General features: G+C 62.9%; 1 protein-coding gene across 8 annotated transcripts; it reads right to left on the reverse strand.

Moving 5' to 3' along the window:
• Window positions 1-199: 199 nt before the first annotated feature.
• Window positions 200-19,532, reverse strand: PPP1R12C (protein phosphatase 1 regulatory subunit 12C). Of its 8 annotated transcripts, none has more exons than XM_080829026.1 (22): window positions 19,131-19,532; window positions 15,124-15,254; window positions 14,918-15,036; window positions 9,638-9,797; window positions 6,563-6,707; window positions 6,385-6,459; window positions 5,105-5,178; window positions 4,898-5,025; window positions 4,553-4,626; window positions 4,144-4,302; window positions 3,996-4,063; window positions 3,389-3,472; window positions 3,074-3,164; window positions 2,333-2,416; window positions 2,195-2,255; window positions 1,954-2,036; window positions 1,822-1,862; window positions 1,658-1,709; window positions 1,411-1,515; window positions 1,138-1,188; window positions 932-982; window positions 200-847 (listed from the first exon to the last, which is right to left on the reverse strand). In XM_080829026.1, exons 1-22 carry the CDS (start codon window positions 19,449-19,451, stop codon window positions 761-763), a joined length of 2,244 nt encoding a protein of 747 aa, XP_080685152.1. In that variant the 5' UTR covers window positions 19,452-19,532; the 3' UTR covers window positions 200-760. The 8 variants fall into 8 exon arrangements, with proteins under 8 accessions (XP_080685152.1, XP_080685150.1, XP_080685151.1 ...); XM_080829024.1 differs by having other exon boundaries at window positions 1,658-1,739; XM_080829025.1 differs by having other exon boundaries at window positions 1,954-2,039.
• Between the last annotated feature and the right edge of the window lie 1,616 nt (window positions 19,533-21,148).

Below are 21,148 nucleotides of genomic sequence, written 5' to 3' on the forward strand. Positions count from 1 at the left end.
GCGTTCCCGCCTGCGGCTACCACAACAGCCCTGGTTCGGGGCCATGGATCGAGGTGGCCCCCCCTCCCTGCAAGCCCTTCCCATGCACCCCCGGCACCCCATCCCCGCACTCCAAGGGTCTGGCCAGGGACACGCACAGAGGCACAGGGAAGCACTGCACACACACACACCCCCACCCCCGGGACACAGTCACTGGGCGGCAACTTCACGACTTTTATTTGTGGTGCCTGTGCTTTGTCTTGAAAATATCTTCTCCCCCTGCCCCTGACAGTGGGCGGGGAGGGGGCAGCAAAAAATAGAGACCTCCCTCCCTATTGCACACGGACCCTATATACAGCCCCGCCTGGCCCGGGGGGGCGGGACTCTTGGCACTCTCTCGGATCCCTGTTCAGGAACGGGAGGGGTGACTGGGGTGGCATCACACGTGAGAGGGGCACCTCTGGTGGCCACTCTGGTCCTGGCTACTGGTCCTGGCACTTCCTGGTCCTCGGTTCCTCCCTGGTCCCACCTCCAGCCCCGAGCCCCCCTCAGCAACGTCCCCCTACCTGGCTCGGCCTGTCGCCTCCATCCTGGCCTCGGGGGCCCCCCTTGGCTCCTGGGGACTCTGTACTCCCCTCACAGTCTGGAGGCCCCGAAGGGAGGCTATGGCTTCTCAGAGACCCCCTGGGAGCCCTGTCACTCGTGCTCACACAGGGGAAGGGATGCGTGTGGCAGAAGCAGCTGGATAGAGACGGGTGCGGGGGAAGGCCCTTCTCCGGAGTCACTTAGAGAGTTTGCTGATGACGCGGATCAGGGCTGCGTTCTCGTCCTTGAGCCTCTGGTTGTCAGCCCGGAGGTCGGACAGGGCCTGTGGGAGAGGAGGGGCGGAGAGCGGTCAGCCGGGGGCCGGGCCCGGGGAACCCCCTGCCCATGGCGCCCCCTTAGTACTCACCTTTAGCTCCTCCTCGAGCTCGGCCGCCTTTCTCTCCAGGGCCCTGCGCTCCTGGAACCAACGGGAGGCGTGAGGCCCAGGGGCCGGGGGGTGGGGAGGGCCAGCAGCCCTTAAGGCTGGCAAGGGCAGAGGGCGGACGGCCAGGTTGTAAGGGGGTTTGTAAGGCTGAGGCCACACCGGGCCCCGCTCCAGCAGCCCCTACTCACGAATCTCTCCAGCTCCAGGAGGGCCGGTCTCTCTGCGAAGCGCTCCTGCCTCTGGTGAGAACAGAGGAAAGACAAATGTCCAAACCACGAGGTCCGGGAGGGGGACAGCTGCCCAGGCTCTGGAGGGCCCCATTCCTCACCACCCGGCCCGCCCCCAAGGATCCACCCCACCCCGACCCCGTCCCCCCTCACTCCGTGGCTCGGGCTTCCCCGCCCAGCGGTGGGTGCCGAGCTCACACGGTAAGCCCGGGCGAGCGCAGACCGCGGCCGCACCTGCGTGGCGCGCTCCAGCTCCACCTTGAGCTGTGCCAGGCGCAGTGTGGTCTCCGTCAGGGCCTCGCGAAGCCGCTCGTTCTCACTGCGCAGCTCTGAGTACAGCTGGGGGGCCCGGGGGGAGGGACAGGGTCAGGCCTGCCAGCCCCGAGGCTGTGGGGGGGGTGGTGCAGGGATGTGGCAGGCAGAGCCACAGATAGGGGGCTACAGGGACCGAGGCCGACTGGGGAGGGGGGGGTCTGCGAACCTTTCTGAAGCCTCCATCGGGCTCTTCTGAGGCTGGTTCGGGGTCCCGCTGCCTGCAAGGGGACGAGCCGCCCTCTGAAGTGCTGGGGCGGAGGCGGGCCGGGCGTCAGCGGGGCTCTCCACAGCCCTACAGACAGCCCAAACCCTTCCCGGCCAACCCTGTACCTGGACTCTGGGCTGCGGTCGGCCGGCTCCGCCTCCTCCCCCTGCGGGCAGAGGTGGGGTTCAGCCTGATGCCAGGAGGGGAGTCTGGCCCACCACCCTGCCTCCAAGGCCCACCCGGGCCCCACCCCTCACCTCTGCAAGCCCCCTCCACTCCTTGCCGACTCTGCGATGCTCCTTGGCGGCCTGTGGTCCCTGCCCCTGCCCGTCAGGCGCCTCTGCTAGGGGGACGGACAGAAATCAGCCCAGAAACCTGTGGAGGGGCCTCTCTTCCTGCAGGGTCAGGGTCCTTAGCCCGACCCCCCAGAAAACACTGCAGCAGGAGAGCTGGGAGGCCAGAGGGCAGGAGGACCACCTCCCAGAAACCAGACCTCACCTCTCGGGGCAGGGCCATCAGAGTTCTCCACCCCAGGGACTCGGGGTCGCCGAGATGGGTCCTGGAGGAGAGGGGCAGGGAGGTCAGAAGCCAAGGCCATCTTCCAGCACCCCGTGCCTGCTCCCCGACCCCTCTCACCAGGCTCTGCAGGCACGACTTCTCCGGCTCTGGCGCCTTCCCTGCTACCTTCTCCGCCTCCTTCAGATCGGTCAGAGTCACACCCTGGCAGAGCGGGGACAGTCAGGGATCACCAAGCTGAGGGCCCAGCCCCTCCTCCCTCAGACCCAGGAGTCCAGACCCCAGGCCCCTCCTCCCTCAGACCCAGGAGTCCAGACCCCAGGCCCCTCCTCCCTCAGACCCCGGAGGCCAGGCCCCCAGCCCCCTCCTCCCTCAGATCAGGAGTCCAGTCCCCAGCCCCTCCTCCCTCAGACCCAGGAGTCCAGACCCCCAGCCCCCTCCTCCCTCAGACCCAGGAGGCCAGGCCCCCAGCCTCTCCTCCCTCAGACCCAGGAGTGCAGACCCCCAGCCTCTCCTCCCTCAGACCCAGGAGGCCAGGCCCCCAGGCCCCTCCTCCCTCAGACCCAGGAGTGCAGACCCCCAGCCTCTCCTCCCTCAGACCCAGGAGTGCAGACCCCCAGCCTCTCCTCCCTCAGACCCAGGAGTGCAGACCCCCAGCCTCTTCTCCCTCCCTCAGACCCAGGAGCCCAGATCCCCAGCCCCCTCCTCCCTCAGACCCAGGAGCCCAGATCCCCAGCCCCCTCCTCCCTCAGACCCAGGAGTCCAGATCCCCAGCCCCCTCCTCCCTCAGAACCAGGAGTCCAGACCCCTGACCCCTCCTCCCGCAAACCCAGGAGTGCAGGCCCCAGCCCACGCCCCCACCTGTGTGGACCTCCGAGACTGGCGCATGAGGCGAGAGCGAGCCTTCCGCTGGGATTCAGACTCCTCATCCCGCACAGGCATCTGGTAGGACCTGAGTGAAAGGTCCCAACCTCAGGGAGGGTCCTTTGAGCCCTGTTCCCGTCTCATGGCTGACACTCTTCAGGTCTTCAGGGAACTTCCAACTCACAGCCAACCCTGGGACAAACGCCCCCCCCCCCCACCAGGGAGCGCCTGTCGGAGACGTGGGGACCCAGGCCCGGCCACGCAGTTCTTCCCAGCAGGGAGAAAGGGGCTTCCCACCCGCTGCCTCTTCACCTCCGCCGGTCCCGGGAGTCAGCTGGGGGCGCTGTGGAGGCTGCAGGGACACTGGGCTTCACCGGGGATTCCGGCTCCGCAATCCTGGAGGAGGGAGAGCAGTCAGCCGAGGGAGGACGCCTGGAGATCTCAAACCTGTGTGAATTCAGGCATCCAGCAAATTTTACTCAAACTCGGGTTACAAGGCAGGTGCTGGAGACGCAGCGGTGAGCAGAAGCCAAGTCCCTCTGCCCCCACGAGTCCAACATCAACAGATGCAGAACAAACACGAAGTAAAAACTCGTGTACGTCCTATGACAGGCCAGAAGGCTAAAGGACTCTGGAGCGAAGGAGACGGCTGCAGAGCCAAGGCCCTGGGGCAGGAGCGCGCCTGCATCAGGAAGGGAGGGGGCGGGAGGTGCAGCCAGAGGTCACAGGAGGTCCCGTCACTGTGACTCGCAAGATTCACGACGAGCTTTACTTGACGCACTGGAGGAAAACGGAGGCCCAGAGCGGTGGCGGGCAGAGACCTCAGAGAGCAAAGGGACTTGCTGAGGGTCATGCTGACGAGGGTGGACCCCAGACCTGCCTCCCGCCCCGACAGCCCAGGCCCTAGGCTGCTACTCACAAGGTAGAGGGCTCCGGCAGCTTGCGGGAGGGCGTCGGTGTAATTCTGGCCAGACGGGGCTCCTTGGCCTGTGGAAAGAGGCCCAGATCGGAGTGGACATTCTCCTCGACTAGGCAGGGCTTGGTCCCCCGCCCCTCTCCCCACGCACCTGAACGGAGCTCCTTTCCAGCCGCGAGGAGGAAGCCGAGCGCTGCAGCCCAGCCCCAGGGGTGCCCTCGGCCCCCTGCCTGTCTGTGGGCCCCAGGGTCCCAGAGCTGCCTGTCTTCTGGAGGCCAAAGCGCCCCGAGAAGGGGGCCTCCTCTGGAGGCTGGGGAGGAGAAAGGCGTCTGTTACGCAGAGGATCCTTCCCCGATTCTTCAAGTGACCCCAGAAGGACCACACAACCCACAGCTCCCATCAGCCCCTGACGCTGCAGCCAGAAAGCAGCAGACAGTTGGTCGGGGGAACTCTGGAAACTAATCTTCACCCTACGTACCCTGAGAGAGGGCTGCAGGGTTCATGGCATCCCTCCCCGCCCCTCCCAAGTTAGCATCACCCTCTAGGGCACCCAGACTCACCACGGGGCCCTGAGGGCCAGGGGGTGGCGGGGAAGACACTCCATTGAGAGCTCTGGATTCCGGAGAGGGTGGCCCTGTGGTATAGGAAAATGGAGATGCCGGCTGTCTCTCAGCCCCAGCTCCCCCTCCCTCAGACCCCAGAGTTCAGGCCCACAACCCCCTCCTCCCTCAGACCCAGGAGTCTGGACCCCAGCCTCTCCTCCCTCAGACCCAGGAGTCCAGACGCCCAGCCCCCTCCTCCCTTAGACCTAGAATTCAGGCCCACAACCCCCTTCTCCCTCAGACCCAGGAGTCCGGGTTCCGGCTCCCTCTTCCTAGACCCAGAAGCCCAGACAGCAGCCCCACCTGTGAGGCCTTCTTCTCCCTCATCCTCGTCCTGTATTGGGGGCCCCCCTGCACCCCCAGGCCGGCGCTCTTTGGACAGATCCTGGAGGGAGATCTTCTCTCGGCTGCTCAGACGACACACAGAGCTCCTGGTGGGAAGGGCAGGGAGTTGGGGTCCAAGCCCCAGGAGACCCCAGCGCACCCACCACCCAGGCGCCCGCCTACTACCTTCGGTGTTTGCTGCTGGAAGGCACCTGGGGCTCCTGGCTCCTGCTCTGGGAGGCCTCCTTCTGGTTCCGCAGCTGTGAGGGGAGAAAGCAGGCTGCTGGGAGGGCCCCGCAGCCCCCGCATCCGGGCCCAGCACGCAGTGCTCTGCTCGTCTGAGCTCGAGAATGCTCTAGACACAACATGCTCCGCTCCAGGGGTGCGCGTGGAGGGTCTGTGGGCTCATCGGGGTGTTGTGCAGGTGGCTGTGCCATGTCTGGGTCCCTTGAGCTCTCATAGCCACCTCTGGGCTCATCCCCAGAAAGGCTCTTTCCTCCCAGGAAGCCCTGCTCGCCCAGGACACTGGCCTGGTCCTCCGACCCAGGAGCCCCCTCTCTACGGCTCGCTGGGCACCGGCCCAGCCTCTGGACAACGGTTCCTTCCCTAGAACAGCCGGTCACCGCGCCTGCCGGACCCAGCCCAGCCCGCAAGCCCCGCGTGCGGGCGCACTCCCTCCAGGCTGGAGGCACACACAGGTCTGTGCTCCCCCTCGCCGCGGGATGACCCTGCCCCATCAACAAAGCCCACTGCGGCCCCGTCACCTTCACCCTCAGCCTCACGCCGCTCCTCCGCCTGGCAGTCAAGGCCCTTTGGCTGGGCCCCCGTCCAGGGCCCCCTGCCTCACGCTCCCCCAGCCTTGGCACATGCTATTCCCCCAACCCGTGCCACGCCCACCAGGCCAGAACCACGGCCCGCCTTCCACCAGAGGGATGTGCGTCCAGCTACCTGCCGCTCACGGGAAGCTCTAGGCCAGGGTCCGGCCCCCAGGAGAGGCCGCTGGCCACCCACACGGCTTACCATCTGCCGAGCAATGACCAGACGTTCTCGTTCAGTAACGTACATGCCCCTCACAGAACAGCATATACCCCACACAGCTCCTCATAAAGCTGCACACACCGTTATCCCCATTTCAGAGGTGAGGAAACGGAGGCCCAGAGGGGTTCAGCGACCAGCCTGAGCTCACACAGCAAATCCATGGCCGAGCCAGGCTTCAGAGCCCAGACGCCCGCCATTCATCCCTTTACTCTGCATTATTCCGGCAACAAGGCCCGGCTCGCGGCTGGTCCCGAGCCTGGGACAGAGAATCCTCACCCTTATCCCAAGGGGTGATTGAGCCCGGGGCCCTGCCTCCGCCCCAGACCCCATCCCCTCCCCACGACTCCTCTTCCTGCCGGTCACGGCTGGGCAGAGCAGGGGGGCCTCACTCAGCCTGCCGCAGGGAGAGAGGGCGCCCCGAGACTCACGTCCTCCTGCTTCCGGGCCAGCTCCTCCAACAGACTCAGCACCTCTTCATCCGCCAGGTCACAGGGACGCTGGCCCTGGTGGGGAGGGAGGAGGGCGGAGGTGAGGGGGGCCCTCCCCACCATCCCTCCCCCCCCAACCCCCAGCCCCACCCCCGCCCCCAAGCCGCCCGGCCCTCACCGCGTGGGTCAGGGAGTCCATGCCCCCACCGTGCTCCGCCAGCAGGCGGCAGGCATCCTCCACACCCCAGTGGGCCGCCGCGTGCAGGGGGGTCCAGCCGTCCCCATCCCGGAGCTCCGGGTCGTAGCCGGCCTGAAGGAGCAGCCTGGGGACCAGGACGGCTGAGAGTCAAGGACCAAGATAGGGCTTCCACACCGAGGGCCGACACGTGGCTGGCGGCGCATGGCCCATGACAGCACTGACCCGGTCCCAGGCAGGTGGCCGGGAGCCCGTGTGTGGGGCTGCTGCCTCCAAAGCACCGCTCCTTGCACCTGCAGGGGGGCGCCGCTCTCTTGACCGCCGCCCCCCATTGTGGGACAGATAGCCCCAGAGCCGCTGAAAAGGCTGAGGCCCCAGAAGGAGCAGCCTCGGGGCAGTACTGCTCTAGGAACCAGCTTGCGGAGGGTGGCGGGTCCCAGCCACGGGGAAACTGGCCGCCAGGGACGTTGGGCAGTGTCTGGAGACACTGCTGGTTGTCCCACCACGGGCGTGCGTGCCTGGGATGTTCCCAACAGCCTAGAGCGCGGAGGGCGGCCCCACAGCACAGGCTCATCTGGTCCAAACGCCATGAGTGGGGAGGCTGAGGAAGCCTGGCTCCCGTGAGTCTGCGATCGCCAGCATCTCAGAGCACAGGACGTGGGGGAAGGCACGGTTACAGGCTCGGGGCCACCGCGCACACGGCTGGCACCAGGCGCCGAGTCCGTGGGAAAGAGCCAGCACACAGTAGGACGACAGGGGGGGTGTTATTTCACAAGGAGGCTTTCCGAATGAAAGCGCTGCGTACCCCGCTGACCTCAACATTCACCTTCCCAGAGCTCACTCTCCTTGCCGCACTGGGCACCTGCTACTTCCCCGAGGACGCCCTTTCTGTCCTCTGTCCCAGGGCGGGGAGGGCTGGGGACGGGGTCTCAAATGGTCAGTCATCAGCTGTCCCCAGGCCACAGCTCACGTGCTCACTCCCCCACTGCCCTGTTTATATCCTTCTGGGCCCGAGGCGGTCAACCAGGGACGGCGCTGGCCCCCTGGGGGCACTGGGCAATGGCCACACAGGACTGGTTGTCATGACTGTGGCGGGGGTGTTCCCAGCACCCCAGGAGGCTGCTCAACCTCGTACGATGAACCTGGAGTCAGCCAGCCCCAGGTCCCCAGCATGGCGGCTGGCAGCCCTCCACGCACGCAGGGCCCTCTGACGTAGGCTGCTTGCCTGGTCACCTGTCTGGGGGCCGCACGTGGGCCCAGACCTGGCCCGTTCACCGGTGGGTCCCCAGACCTAGAAGCACCTGGCACACGGCAGGTGCTCCGTGAGTCACCAAACAGCTGCCCGCCGCATGTCTCTACCCTGCCGTCTGTCTCCAAGGAGGCGACAGGCGGTTACATCGTCCTACACGTGCAGTCGACGGGTCCAGTTGTAAACACAGCCATTCCGAGGGGCACTAACGAAATGAGACTCAGAGAATATGTCTGCCTCCAAAGCATTTCAGAGAGCGAGGCTGCCCCAAATACGGCCTCTCCTCCTGCTCGGGACAGTGCCGACTCCCAGCTGGACACACTGTCGCCTGGCTGCAGAGGAGTGTCCCAGTGTCCCTGGCAGCTGTGAGTGGCCACGTGAGTAACTGGGATGGGGTAATGCCAGGCAAACGCCAGGTGGTCTGACAAATGGGGTGTGAGCGTTAAGTGTGTGTGTCTCTTCTGGGTTGCTCTTCTAAAGGGAAATGGACACTTGCTCCTCTCCCCCTCTCTTCCTTCTTGCTGTCTGGGATGTAGACGCTATGGGAGGAGGTGAAGCATCCACCTAAGACTCGGAGGTGGAAGCCGCAGGCAGAAGAGGGAAGGGCTGAGCGCGTGCCCGGGCACGGCCGTGTACAGGATCCCAGCTCCCTCGCCAAACGGACTAGCTCTGAGACAGGCAGGTGCCACAGCGGCCCGCGAGCATCAGACCCGATCTTTTGCTGCCAGTATGGAGGACAAAGCACTCTACCTTCAGGGCAGGTGAGCCACCAGGACACGAGCCTGGAGCTACTAGGGGTCATCTTAAGTGCCTCCCTGGAAGACCTGCCTGAAATCCAGAGATGAGGGGTTCGTCTCTACTCCACGTTCAGACTAAAAATAAAGTACAAGTCACAAAGAGAGAAGAGGAAGTTTAAGGGTAAGAACTGGAACCAACGACCCCAACAGAAAAGGGTGAGGCAGCCAAGCACGGACGAGGGCCAGCCGAGGACGGCAGCAAGGGGACACGCGCTGTTTGAGTACACACCGTGTAAACACATACGCGCCAGATAACCTGGCTTTGAAATACAGAAATAAAGCCTGCTAGAGCCATGAGGGTAAACAAGCAAAATCCACGAGCACAGTAGGAAAGTGTAGGGGATGCCTGGCTGCCTCAACTGTAGAGCACGTGACTCTTAATCGCGGGGTTATAAATCTGAGCCCCACACTGGATGTGGAGATTTTGTAAAATCTTAAAAAAAAAACCCAAAAAACTAAAAAAGTGGTTTTTTACACCTCTCATAGTAACTGGCAGAGCAGGCAGACAGAAAAAAATGTATCACTAAGAATATAAAGGATTTAAACAGTGCAACCGCAAAGCTGGCCTAATAACCTACGTAAAGCGCTGTACTTGAGAGCACGGCTCGTCTCCGGCCCACGCGTACCGCTGCCTAAAGCAAACCTCAGCAGACTTCAGAAGTCCGGAACCCGAGAGAACCCGCTGTCTGACCGCAGTGCGATCGAGCCCGGGAACGAGTAACGGAACACCGACCGGAAAATCCCACACACCTGCATGAAACGGACGACACATGTCCAGATAATCCACGGGTCATGGAGGAACGACTACAAGCTGGAAAATGTTTTAAACTGAATGACAATGAAGAGGCTGGACGCCAGGAGTTGTGGACACAGCGAAGGCTGTGTTTAAAGGGACATACTCAGCCCACACACCCAACTTAAAAAGTCCACAGGGAAGCGGCAGGGCGAGAAGGAACAGACGGGACCAAGGCAAGCAGCAGGGAAAGGGAGCACCCCGCCAGCCCAGCTCACCTCATCACTTCGATGTAGCCCTTGGCGGCGGCCACGTGCAGGGCAGAGGCCCCCGTGCGGGGGTGCCGGGCCTCTGGCATGGCGCCCCCGTTCAGCCAGCACCTGGTGTCGTGAAGCAGCAACTCCTCCTCCGCCCGTTTGGCCGCCTCCACATCCACACCTGGGAGGACGAGAAGGGGCGGCAGGTGGGACGCACACCTCGGGCTCCCGGAGGCACGCGGCCGCGGCCCTGCCCTGTCCCTCTCCATCTGTCTGCTCCGCCGGGACGCGAAGGACCTGGACTTCCCCACGGGGTCTCCCGGTCGCTGCTGGCGGGGGGAGAACGGGGATCGCAGGCCTCCCCCCATTTCAACCGAAGTGCTACCTTTACCATTGGTTTCAGGCATAAAGCCTGGAGTTTACAGAGCGAACCCGGCGTCTGATGACGTGCGACTCTCCCCAGCACCGCCCGCAGAATGCTTAGCCCGGCACCCCCAGGCGCTCTGTCCCGACCACTTCTGCCGCCCGTGAGCGGGGTGCGCCAAGCCAAGACCGTGTCACCGAGGCGACAGCTGCTTTCCTCCCCAGGAGCTGCTCCCTTCGCAGCTGCGCTGTCACCTGGGACAAGCGGTGAGGCCAACAGGCTTCTCTGTCGGTCAGGTTCAGCCTTTCCTCTGGTTTCACGGGAAAGCCGTCCCGCACTCACAGATGCAGAAGGCGAGTTGCCACTTTACACATCACTGGATTTTGGGTCAAAACAGGCAGCCCTGCAAGGCTGGAACAGTGTCTGCGGACCGCCCTCGAGATCCGCAGCGCGCGGTACAGCCCATCGGGACGGGACTCAGATACGGTCCTTCCCTCTCCCAGGGAGCGCTCCTTCTCCCGCAAGTCCGACCGCGTCTCTGCTTGTCCCGCTGGGGTTTCTCATGCTCTCTGAAGCGCTGCACGGAGGGAGCCACGCCGTCCTGCTCCACAACCGCGGGCCACATGCAGCGCCGGAGCCCTTGAACCACACTAGCCCGAGCTCGGAAGTGTCACGAACGTAAAGGACGCGCTGGATTTTGGCGGGGGGCAGGGGAGAGTGTGCAACAACCCATGAATAGATTTTTTTTTCTTTTTTTTGGAGAGAGTGAGGTGAGTGTGAGCCGGATGGAGGGGCAGAGGGAGAGGGAGAGAAAAATACCTGACGCCGGCCCCGCGCCTGGCGCAAGCCCATGGGGCCCGATCTCACCACCCCACAATGAGACTCGGGTGCCTAACCGACGGAGCCTCCCAGGCGCCCCTGCACAGTGTTCTTTACACTGATTAATGCTAACATGATAATGTCTCGGACGTATGGCCTTAAAGAAGATGTATTATTAAAATTAATTTTACCTGTTTCTTTTTGTCTTTTTAACTGCACTTACTTAAAATATCTATTACGCTTGCAGCTCACGCTGGCTTTCTGCTGGACAGCACGGGCAAAGAGCCGCCACGGCCCCACCACTGGGGTTTGAAACACTCAAATACGACAGAGACGACACTCTGCGGCCCCCGAGGTGACCACCGCTGGGGCCTGCTCCTGCACAGACATCCGCTTTATCCTTCCTCCGCATCCTGTAAACCTCCTGCCCCAAGTCTCCAAGCAGGATCCCACAACACGTGCCCCGCAGCGGCAGGAAGCCGAGGCGACCTGGTGGCCCGGCTGCGCCACCTGCTGGCCCCTGGGCATTAGGGCCCAACCTCCTGTGCAAGTGCCTCGGGTCTCGGCTTTGGTTCACAGGGACTCAGCTGTGGGCAGCCGCCCCAGGAATGCGTGCCTGGTGAGGGCCCACCTGTAAGCCCCGGCCAGGGTGGGGCGGTCGCGGTCGGGCGAGTGCTGGGCGCTATGGGACAGTCCCCGGCCACAATCAGTCCCCTGCAGCCCTATGACAGGGCCGTGGGCCTTACCTGCGCAGGGAATGGGTGGGGCGGGGGTGGAGGCTCGCTGACCTCTTCAACCTTCGGCATGTTCATACACATCCCCCTGCAATTTGCTTTTTTGCTGAAATCTGCCTGTTCACTGATGGAGCTCCTGGCCGGGGTTGGCAAAGCTGTTTGGTGTTTTACTGTTTTTGTTGTGGCCATGGCAAGATAAAGGTAACATAAAACGGGCCGATTTTGCTACTTTAAACTGTGCGACTCAGTGGCATTTAGATTTACAATGTGCAACCATCGACCCCCATTCCTTTTCCAGAACTTTCCCATCATCCCAAAAGGAAACCTCGTACCCGCGAAGCAGTCATTCCCTGTACCTCCCTCCCCCCAGCCCACAGATCTACTCCCTGTCACTAAAATTTGCCAAATGTGGAAGTCATCTGTGTTTATAAATAAAGCTTTATTGGAACACGGGCATGCCCACGAGTCACGTATCGCCCCCTGCTGCGATGGGGGAAGCAGCCACAGGGGACAGTGGCAGCATGACAGGACCTCCCACGAAATCCCAAATAATTCCTGTGTGGTCCCTCACGGAGAAAGCTTGCTGGCCCCGCTCAGTCCATGCCTTCGCAGGTCACTGATTTATCCATTCTTCCTTTGGTGCAGGCCCCCACCTCTCACGCCTGCTAACAACTAGACGAAGGTTCTCGTCCCAGGGTGGGAGGGCCTGTCAGGTGCCTTAGGAGTGGACCTGCCAGACACTCCCCTCCTGCCCAGTCCTGTGGGCAAAGTGGCTGGAGAGTGCTGTCTGCGCAGGTCCCTGAGGCCTGCCCATGTGCGGCATGGCGGGGCCGCTGCTGGCCTTGCGGGCATCTACTCTCCCTCCTGTGTGACCTCCAACAAGACTGTGCCCATGGTGGGGCTCCATAACTGCCCATCCCTCCTGCCCCAGTGGCTGGCTCAGGGCTGGCTCAGACGGAGAGTGGCAGCTCAGACAACTGAGTAAGTCTCGTTCTGGTTCAGCTGGAGTATCAGGCTGAGCTGTGAGAATCTGAGCCACGTACCCCACTGAGAGACTCTGTCTAAGAATGAGTTCAGTACAGTGACTGGTTTGACGTTGCACCCCTGAATCAACCCTTGCCTGAAGCCTGCAAAATTCCTGGACTTCAGTTACACAGCCCGTAAGTTGTCTTTTTTTTTTTTAAACCATGGTAAAAACACACACAAAAGTTACCATCTTAACCCCTTTTTAAAACGTGCAGTTCGGTGGTATTAAGTACGTTCGCACTTGTACAACCACCAGAACACTCATCTAGAGAAACTGAAACCCAGTCCTCATTAAATAGCAACTCCCCATTTCCCCCTCCGCCAGCCCCTGGAACCCACTGTTCCTCTTTATCTCTATAGACATGACTGCTTTAGTCCCGCTCCTCCGGTAAGCAGACTCATACGGTCTTTGTACTTTCTGTGTCTGACTTATCTCATTGAGCAGAACGTCCCTGCGGCTCATTCACACCGTAGTGTGTCAGAATCTCTTGCCTTTTTGAGGCTGAACACTACCCCATCCTATGCACACACCGCATACTGCTTATCCGTCTGTCCGCCAAGGGACACTTGGCTGCGTCTGCGAACATCGCCACGGTGCCCACAGCCGTACGGATGCCCCGTCGGCCCGAGCCAGGCTCCCACAGCGGCCGCTGCCAAGAATCCCCCCGCACACTACTTCTTGCCTCCACACTGGAGCCACCTGGCCAAGGCCCGTGTGGGGTTCAAGGCTGAGGTCAACAACGACGAGGCAGACACACAGCGCGTGTCTCCCGGAGTGACACCCTGAGGAAGTTCCTGCCCAAAATGCAGACCTGAATCCCCTGGAGAAGCAGCAGCCCGCCGCAGGCCAAGGGACACGCCACGGACACGAGGCCGGGTGAGGAAGGCGAGGGGAGAACCGAGGGCAGGCGGGGTGCGGCCCCGTGAGGCTCCTGAACAGGAGGGGACCACAAGCAACAGCACAGCCTCAAGGTCCCAAGACCCAGAGAGGAGTAACAATGTGACATCCTGTGTCCTTGTTGGAGGAGACCCTGGCTCCCAGGGCAGGGCGGGGGTTACAGTCTGCAACGCATTCTCGAGATGGCCGGGAGCAGAGAGGGAGGCAGCCAGGAAGGCAGAAAACGGGAAGGGGGTAAGGGGGAGCTATTTATGTAGAGTGGGGGAGGAGAGGCAGGGCGACTGCAGATGTGCCAAAACGTGACAAGCCGATCGATCTCTAGCGCGTGATTCCATCTGTACGAGACACCCACAATGGGCACGCGCGCGGGCACCGAGGGCTGAGTGGCCTCCCGGGGCCGGGGGCCGTGGGCTAAGGGTTACTGTGGGGTGACTGAAGCCCCCCAGAGCAGGTGGCTGATGGACGCAGCACACTCGATGCGCCAAAGAGCCCGCGGACGGCACACCTTCACAGAGAGCCGCCCGGGCCTCGCACCTCGGCTCCACAGAGCGGCCGAACCCCGGCGAAGCTTGGTCAGGGTCACGTGCACACCCCGAGGCTGCCCCGGCCTTTCTCCAAGCTCAAAGCTTCTCAGAGCAAGAAGCCAAGGGGTGGAGGGAAGCTCGGCTCAGCCTCAGCCTTGCCCACTGCGCGCCCCCCACCCCCACCAAGCACAGCAGGGCGCCCGGACGCCCACCTCCACGGACGCCAGCGGCCAACCTGCCCAAGCCCAGCCGGGGACCTGGGCGTCCCCTTCAATGGCCCGGTGCCTGCCGCACAGCGGCCTCCCTGAACCTGCCACGTGGCCCCCCCAGCCCCCCAGGCCCTGTGCTCACAGCAGTGCCCAGACCAGTGCCCCCCACCCGTGTCCTCTCCTTCCAGACCCATCAGGCCACAGCCTTCCCCACACGCCCCACGCATCAGCGGGTCCCGACAGCTGCGTCGGGGGGGAGCACGTTCAGTCCTAAGCCCCTCTGAGAACTTGCTAGAAACAACACACGTTCTCTCTAGAAATACGAACGAAGCCATATGCAGAGTTTTGGGGGGCCCTGAGCCCCACATTAAAGACCACCAGGGTGCAGTGACCCTGTGCATGAGATGACCAATCCCCCAGACCCCTGCACTGAACCCAGGAGCAGACAATCTCACCTAGGAGACCCCCAGACAAGGCTCTCCCCTCATTTCCTCACCTACTCAAGGGGTAAGGTGACGACTGGGTCACCAGTGCCGGGCTCTTATTCTGTGCCTGGCGGCGATACAAGCACCATATACCATCAGTCACTCCGTGTCCCGAGCAAGGTTGGGGACACACTCACACTCCCACTGCCCAGGAAAGGAAGCAGAAGCACAGAGAGTCCGACAATCCCAGGACGAGCAGGGGCCGGCCGCGGAGCCCCGGCTGTCCACTCCCGGGGGCCCACCTCGGAAGGCAATCTCCGCCTTCAGCAGCCCCTCCATGGCATCCGACTCAGCTAAGTCCAGGGGCAGGTCCCCGTCGCTGTTGACGGCAGCAATGTTGGCCCCGTGGCTCAGGAGGTACCTGGGGGCAGGGGCGGGGTGGGAAGATCAGGGCTGAGGGGCTGAGCTCTGGCCCCCAGGGGATCCCACATTCCCTCCCCTGCCTCACCTGGCGATGTCCAGATAGCCACAGGAGGCAGCCACGTGCAGGGGCGTCCAGCCCTCATTGTCCGCCTGGTTCACCGTGGCCCCCTGCTCCACCAGGAAGCGCACCACCTCTAGGTTCTCGTCGATACAGGCCTGGGGCACAAGGGGCACAGCTGTCAGTCCTTGCCTGGCACACACACACTGTGTGCCCAGCAAGGCAGGACACCCATAGGGGCCGCAAGACAAATCTAGGGGACAAGCAGTTGTGACACTCAAGGGAAAGACCCTGGTGTCGCTGGGACAGAGCCTGGAAGGCACCAGCCTGACCCCTGGAATGACCCAGCTCCCGATGACACCCCTGGCTTTCCAAAGGTTAGGTCAGCTGGGCATCTGGAGCTCAGCGGGGACCATGACAGCAGGACACCCAAATCCCTGCGAGCACAAACCAGATAAAGAGAGACTTTTCTCCAGGTGCAGAAATCCCGAAAGACGCTTTGTCAGATACAATGTACCCCAGTCACCGCCAACAGGACAGGGCTTCGGATAACGGACCCCTCCTCCCTCAGACCCAGCAGTCAGGCCCCCAGCCTCCTCTCTCAGAACCAGGAGTCCAGACCCCCAGCCCCTCCTCCCTCAGACAGGGGAGTCCAGGCCCACAGCCCCTCCTCCATCAGACCCAGGAGTCCATGCCCACAACCCCTTCTCCCTCAGACTCAGAGGTCCGGGTCCCCAGCCCTTCCTCCGTCAGACCCAGGAGTCCTGGTCCCCCAGCCCCTCCTCCATCAGGCCCAGGAGTCCAGGCCCCCAGCCCCTCCTCCATCAGACTCAGGAGTCCAGACCCCCCAGCTCTCTCCTCCCTCAAATCCAGGAGTGTAGGACCCCCCAGCTCCTCCTCCCACAGACCCAGGAGATACACTCTAGGAACTGACCATGGCCCTGACTTACACCCTGAGGGGAGAGGCTAGGCCCCTGGGGCCCAAGGCTATGCAAGGCTGGTAAAGTCACCAAGTCCCTGGGAACATGGGGCAGAACGAGAGTCCTGGACAAGACTCCTCAAGGGGTCCAGACGGCGGCGTTTGCCTGTGCCCAGAGCATGGAGCCCAGACGTAGCTCCCCTGCACGGAGGACCCACTACGCATGGAGCACTGTTCCAAGAGGTCCACACTTGGGAAGATCCTCCCTGATCTTCCGCTCTCAGGGCTCTGCACGGCAGGGGAAGAAATCAGTCTCAGGGAGACAAGAGCCCTGGCCCAAGCAGGCACAGCAAGTGGGGACAGAGAAGGGATTTACAGCCCAGGGCACGTGCAAACACGGGGTGGGAGCTGGGACCTGAGCTGAGTCAAGGGACGGGGTGGGCCTGGAGTCCTGAGTTCTCAGGGTAAATTAACCCCCCAACTCCCTCACCTCTGCAAAACCGCCCATCTGGAGAAGGGAGAGCGGGCCATGAGGGCCAAGAGCATGAAGTCATGGAAACTCGGGCCGTGAAAGGGGGGCCACACGTGCCCTGGGAACGGGATGAACTCGGCTCCGTTTATTTCTACCCGGTTGTCATGGTGATGGGGGGGGTGTTGAGGAGGGAGATGGGCCTTTCCCTTTCAAGGACCTGGCCAGGCACAGGAATCCATGTGAAAGATGCCCGAGGCCTGGGCACCAGGGATTCAAGAATCCAGATGACAGCCCCCTCGCACCCCCCCAGACCCAGGAGTCCACGCCCCTCCCCCCACCCAGACCCGAGAGTCCCAGCTGCCACCCTCCCTGTTCAGACCTAAGAACTGCGGCTCCCAATCCCTTCTGCTCCACACCGCAGACCCAGCCACTAATGCGCAAGGCGATTTTGCGGAGAGGGGACAGTACAGCAGCCTTCTCAAGTGGTTAGCGAACCCACCTGAAGCAAGCACCAGGCTCTGAGAACTCCCAGGCACACAACCAGGGCAGGGGGCTGATGCCCCGGGACCCGCTCCAGAGAGGATTCAGAAAAGAAATCACAGTCCCAGGACTCACCCAGACAAGGCCCAGGAGCGTGGGACAGGGGATGCCTGAGACCTGGGACTTTCACTGCAAAAACCAGACCAGTCCCATGCAAACCACCATGAGTTGGTCACCCCACCCCAGGCCTGACCCAACCCCAGCTCGCCTGCTTGCTGGCCATGTGACCTGAGGCGGGAACTTCCCCTCTCTGAACCTCCAAAGCCCTAACCCTTCAGGCCTCCTGCAAAGTGAGTTTACCAGGGGCCTGCCTGGAGTGGAAGAAAGATCTCACCTGAAAAGGCAGCCTGCTAGGCAAGCTCAGAGTGGCCTTTTGCAAGGGTCCAGGCCCAGGGCATGCCAGAGAAGGGGGGTTCAGCCCGAAGAGCAGGACCAAAAGCCCCTGAGGGAAAGTCCAGGCGAGCCAAGGCATGGATGATGGCGAAGGGGGACACGGGAGCCTGACGTCCCCCTCCTGGACTTGCCAAGTCCTCTGAGAACTTACAAGGTCTCAGGGAAGCAGGACTCTTCTCTGGGTGGAAGAAAATTTCCCGGATAGCACGAGGGACTCTGTAGGGGACATGTCTGGGGGGTTGGGAAAGAGAAAAAGGGGGAGGCCTGGCACTTAGACCAGGCGGCAGCAACTCCCCAGCTGAACGCCTACACTGCTTCCTGAAGGGATTTCCACACATACGAGCTCCCTCCTTCTCCAGAGCCCAGCCAGGGAGGGACCCACTGCTAGCCCTGCTGCAACTGAGGCAGAGAATGGACAGTAAAGCAATGCCACAAAGCTGAGCAACTGAGGTTAGAACTTAGGGCCAGTTCTGCTCCTCCTCAACTGCTCCTCTCCTATTTGTAGAGACCTGAGAAGTGGGCTTCTTCCAACATCCCTGCCTCCCCCACCAACCTTTCCTTCCCAGGGTCTGCTCTGGCTCCATCCGCTACCAAACCCTGTGGGTTCTGGCACGGAGGAGAGGGCTGAGAACTGGCCCGGGAAGAAGACGGTCTCAGGGATCACATAGGGGCCGGAGGCTCTTCCGTGACCAGTCCTGTCCCCGGTGGTCCCACTATGGGGGAACAGATAAATGTACCCAGAACCAGAGAGACTCCTGGAGCATAAGGCGGCCCTGCCTCTGGGCCACAGACACACTGGAGGGACAATCGGCGAGTCTTGGAAAGGCACGGGGGCCAGCTTGTGGAGGAGAGGACCAGCAGGGTTCCAGAAGCCTTGCAGAGGTGACATGACGAGAGCCAGAGAGATCACACAGTCTATGGGAAAGAAGCTGCCCAAATCCCCAAGAGAAGGCATCGGGCAGAGAAAGCAAGACTGAGGACAGAGGTGGGTGCTCTGAGGTTCCCCAGAAAAAGACCAAGGATACAGGCCTAGCCAAGGGAAGGGGCGTGAGGACGAGGCGGTGCCCGGAGAAGGACAAACATCCCCCACACTAGGCCTACTGTGGGAGACAGGTGGCACAGCCTCCGGAAAGAAAGTGCAGACGGCATCGGGGTGGATATAGGACGAGGTGACCCAGACGAGGAAGCAAAGCCGAGCACAAAGCAGCCCAAGAAAGAGCATCCTCCCCCAGCCTCAGAGGGCACTGCCCAAGGGTGGGAAGGAACAGGGAAGGAGCACGAAGCCGAAAGCAGCCGCACGGAAGATGCGGGCTTAGCCAAAGCGGCGGCCCAGGCCAGGGACCCGAGGAGGAAGCCCGGGAGGCGCCCGAGCGAGAGGACCCTGCTGCTCGGCGAGAGTGGTACCTGCCTGGAGGGGAAACGGGGGCTGGAGGGGGACCAAACTCGTACAGCGCGCTCGGGGTCGGGGGAAGGCGGCGCGCAGCGACAACGACGGGGTCGGCGGCACGGGCCAGACTGAGGCTGTCAGCAGGGGCCCGGGTCCGGAGAGTGGGCGGCGCGGGGTGGCAAAGACCCGGGCGGGCTGAGGAGGCTCAAGACTAGAAGCGGCGAGCTCGAGCGGGTGGAGGGGGCGAGGGGGCGCAGACCAGGGCGGCACCCGCGACTCGGGCTGGGGGCACGCTCGAGGGGGCTCGGACCCGGGGCGCTGACCTGGTGCAGGGCGCTGATGCCGTCGGCGTTGGTGGAGTCGAGCACCGCGCGGGCGGGCGGCGGGGCGGCGGGGTCGAGCTCGGCGCCGGGGCCGGGGTCCGCCGCGCGCAGCATCAGGCGCGCCTCGTCCAGGTCGCCGCCCGCGCAGGCCGCCAGGAACTCGGCGGCGCGCTCGAAGCGTACGGTGCGGGCGCGCCGCTCCCCGGGGCCCGGCTCGGCGCCCGCCCGCGCCCCCCACTGCCGCAGCTGCTCCCGCCGCCGCTCCCGGGCCGCGGCGGCGGCCGCCCCCGGGCCCGCCCCTGGGCCGTCCTCGCCGGACATCGCGCCGCCCGCCCGCCCGGTGAGCGAGCGAGCGAGCGCCGAGCCCCGAGGAGGAGCTGCCGCTACCGCCGCCGCCCGCCCGCCCGGGGCCGCCGGGAACTGCCGCCGGCCCAGCGCCGCCCGAGGATCTGTCTGCCTCCGCCCGGCGCGCTGACGTCAGGACGCCGCCACGGGGCGCGCTGGGAAATGGAGTCCGCAAGCGGAAGTTGCTCCTGGCAACCGTCCGGCCTCGCCCCGCCCCGGGGCACGCTGGGAAGGCCGCCGCTCCCCGGCTCCCAGGTGACGGGGCGGGGAGCCTCGGGAAACGCGGTGCTCGGTCCCGCGGGGCCCGGGAGCCGGGAAAGCTCTAACGCCCGTTTCCCCACGTGACTCTTTACTGTGGGCCCTTGGGTCTGCTCCCTTCAACGAGAAGTACGCGGCCGGAGAACAAGGACATTTGTCTTCTTCCCGGCGCCAGAATGGGGCCCGAGAGTGCGCGAGCCATGAATGGATGGATACCCGAGGTCACGGGACACGCCAGGGCGCCCCGCGACCCAGAGAGCCTCCGGGACAACCCGAGTCCCCCTCCGCGGGTGACCGGGGTCATGATGGGAGACGAAGTGGGCAGAGGTTACGGCCTTCGGCCCGCAGCCCCAACGCACGCCGGGAAATGTAGTCCTCAGGGCCCGCCCCTGGAGGCACGGGGGACTCCTAGGCAGAACCCCAAGCACCGGAAAAACCAGGCCCAAGGGCAAGAGGAGTCCAGAGTCCTCCATGGTAACCCTTGGATCACATCGGTAAAGGTGCCCAAGGGGCGGGGTCCACAATGACAGCGCCCCCAGAACCTCCATGCGCCCGCCCCCTTCCGCTCGCTCCCTGGGACGTGGAGCACGCTGGGAAATGTAGTCCAGTCTCTATTTCCTCGCAAGCCATGCTGGGATTTGCAGTCCTCAGTGAGGCGTTACCGCGTAGCATTTTAAAGCCCGAAATAATCCTCACTTTAAGTGTCCTGAACCTGAATTCTGGCTAGGAGAGATACAGGCACTTTGAGATCAGATCAAAGAGCGAGCAAAATATCCCAGGAAGGCTGTAAAATCTGGATAGGGGCGACAGCCTTTTTTGCCAAGGGATGTTGGAGGAGCCCACCCACTCAAGTCCTTGGGCCTGTAGGAAGAAATAAACTACAAATCCCACGAGGCCTGGAGAACGCCGGCCATAGATATAAAAGGACTGGGGGCCCCGGTGGTTCTTGGGATGTGTAGTCCCTGAGACCCGCGCTTCCCACGCTCCTCCACATCCAACCTCCTCTACCAGAGAGTCTGAATGACACTTCGTAGGTCATCCGTAGGTTGTCCGGTGTGGTTGTGATTGTGTGTGTTTCAGTGCCTGTACACAACTGTGACACCTTGTAACTGTAGTTGGGGTCCTGTGTGTGCCCGCTGTATGCCCGCACATGCAGGGCCTCGTGTTTACTGCATCTGAAGTGTCCGCGTCCGTAACTCTCTGTGCTTTTGTGACTGTGATCGTTTATCTGCGGCGTCTGCTCAACCCACACAACAGAGTGCGAGACGCGTTCCCACCGTCAGCTCCGCCAGCACTCTACACCGACTGCAGAATTCGGCCTGTTTTAGAATTCTGTTCTGCTGCAACGGTCACTTGAGCCGTCAGGCGTCTGACACTTGTTCCTGCCCACTTCCCCGGCGCGGCCTGGAGCCCAT

This window comes from Martes martes (genome assembly GCF_963455335.1).
Source record: "Martes martes genome assembly, chromosome: 17".
NCBI classification, from domain to species: Eukaryota; Metazoa; Chordata; class Mammalia; order Carnivora; family Mustelidae; genus Martes; species Martes martes.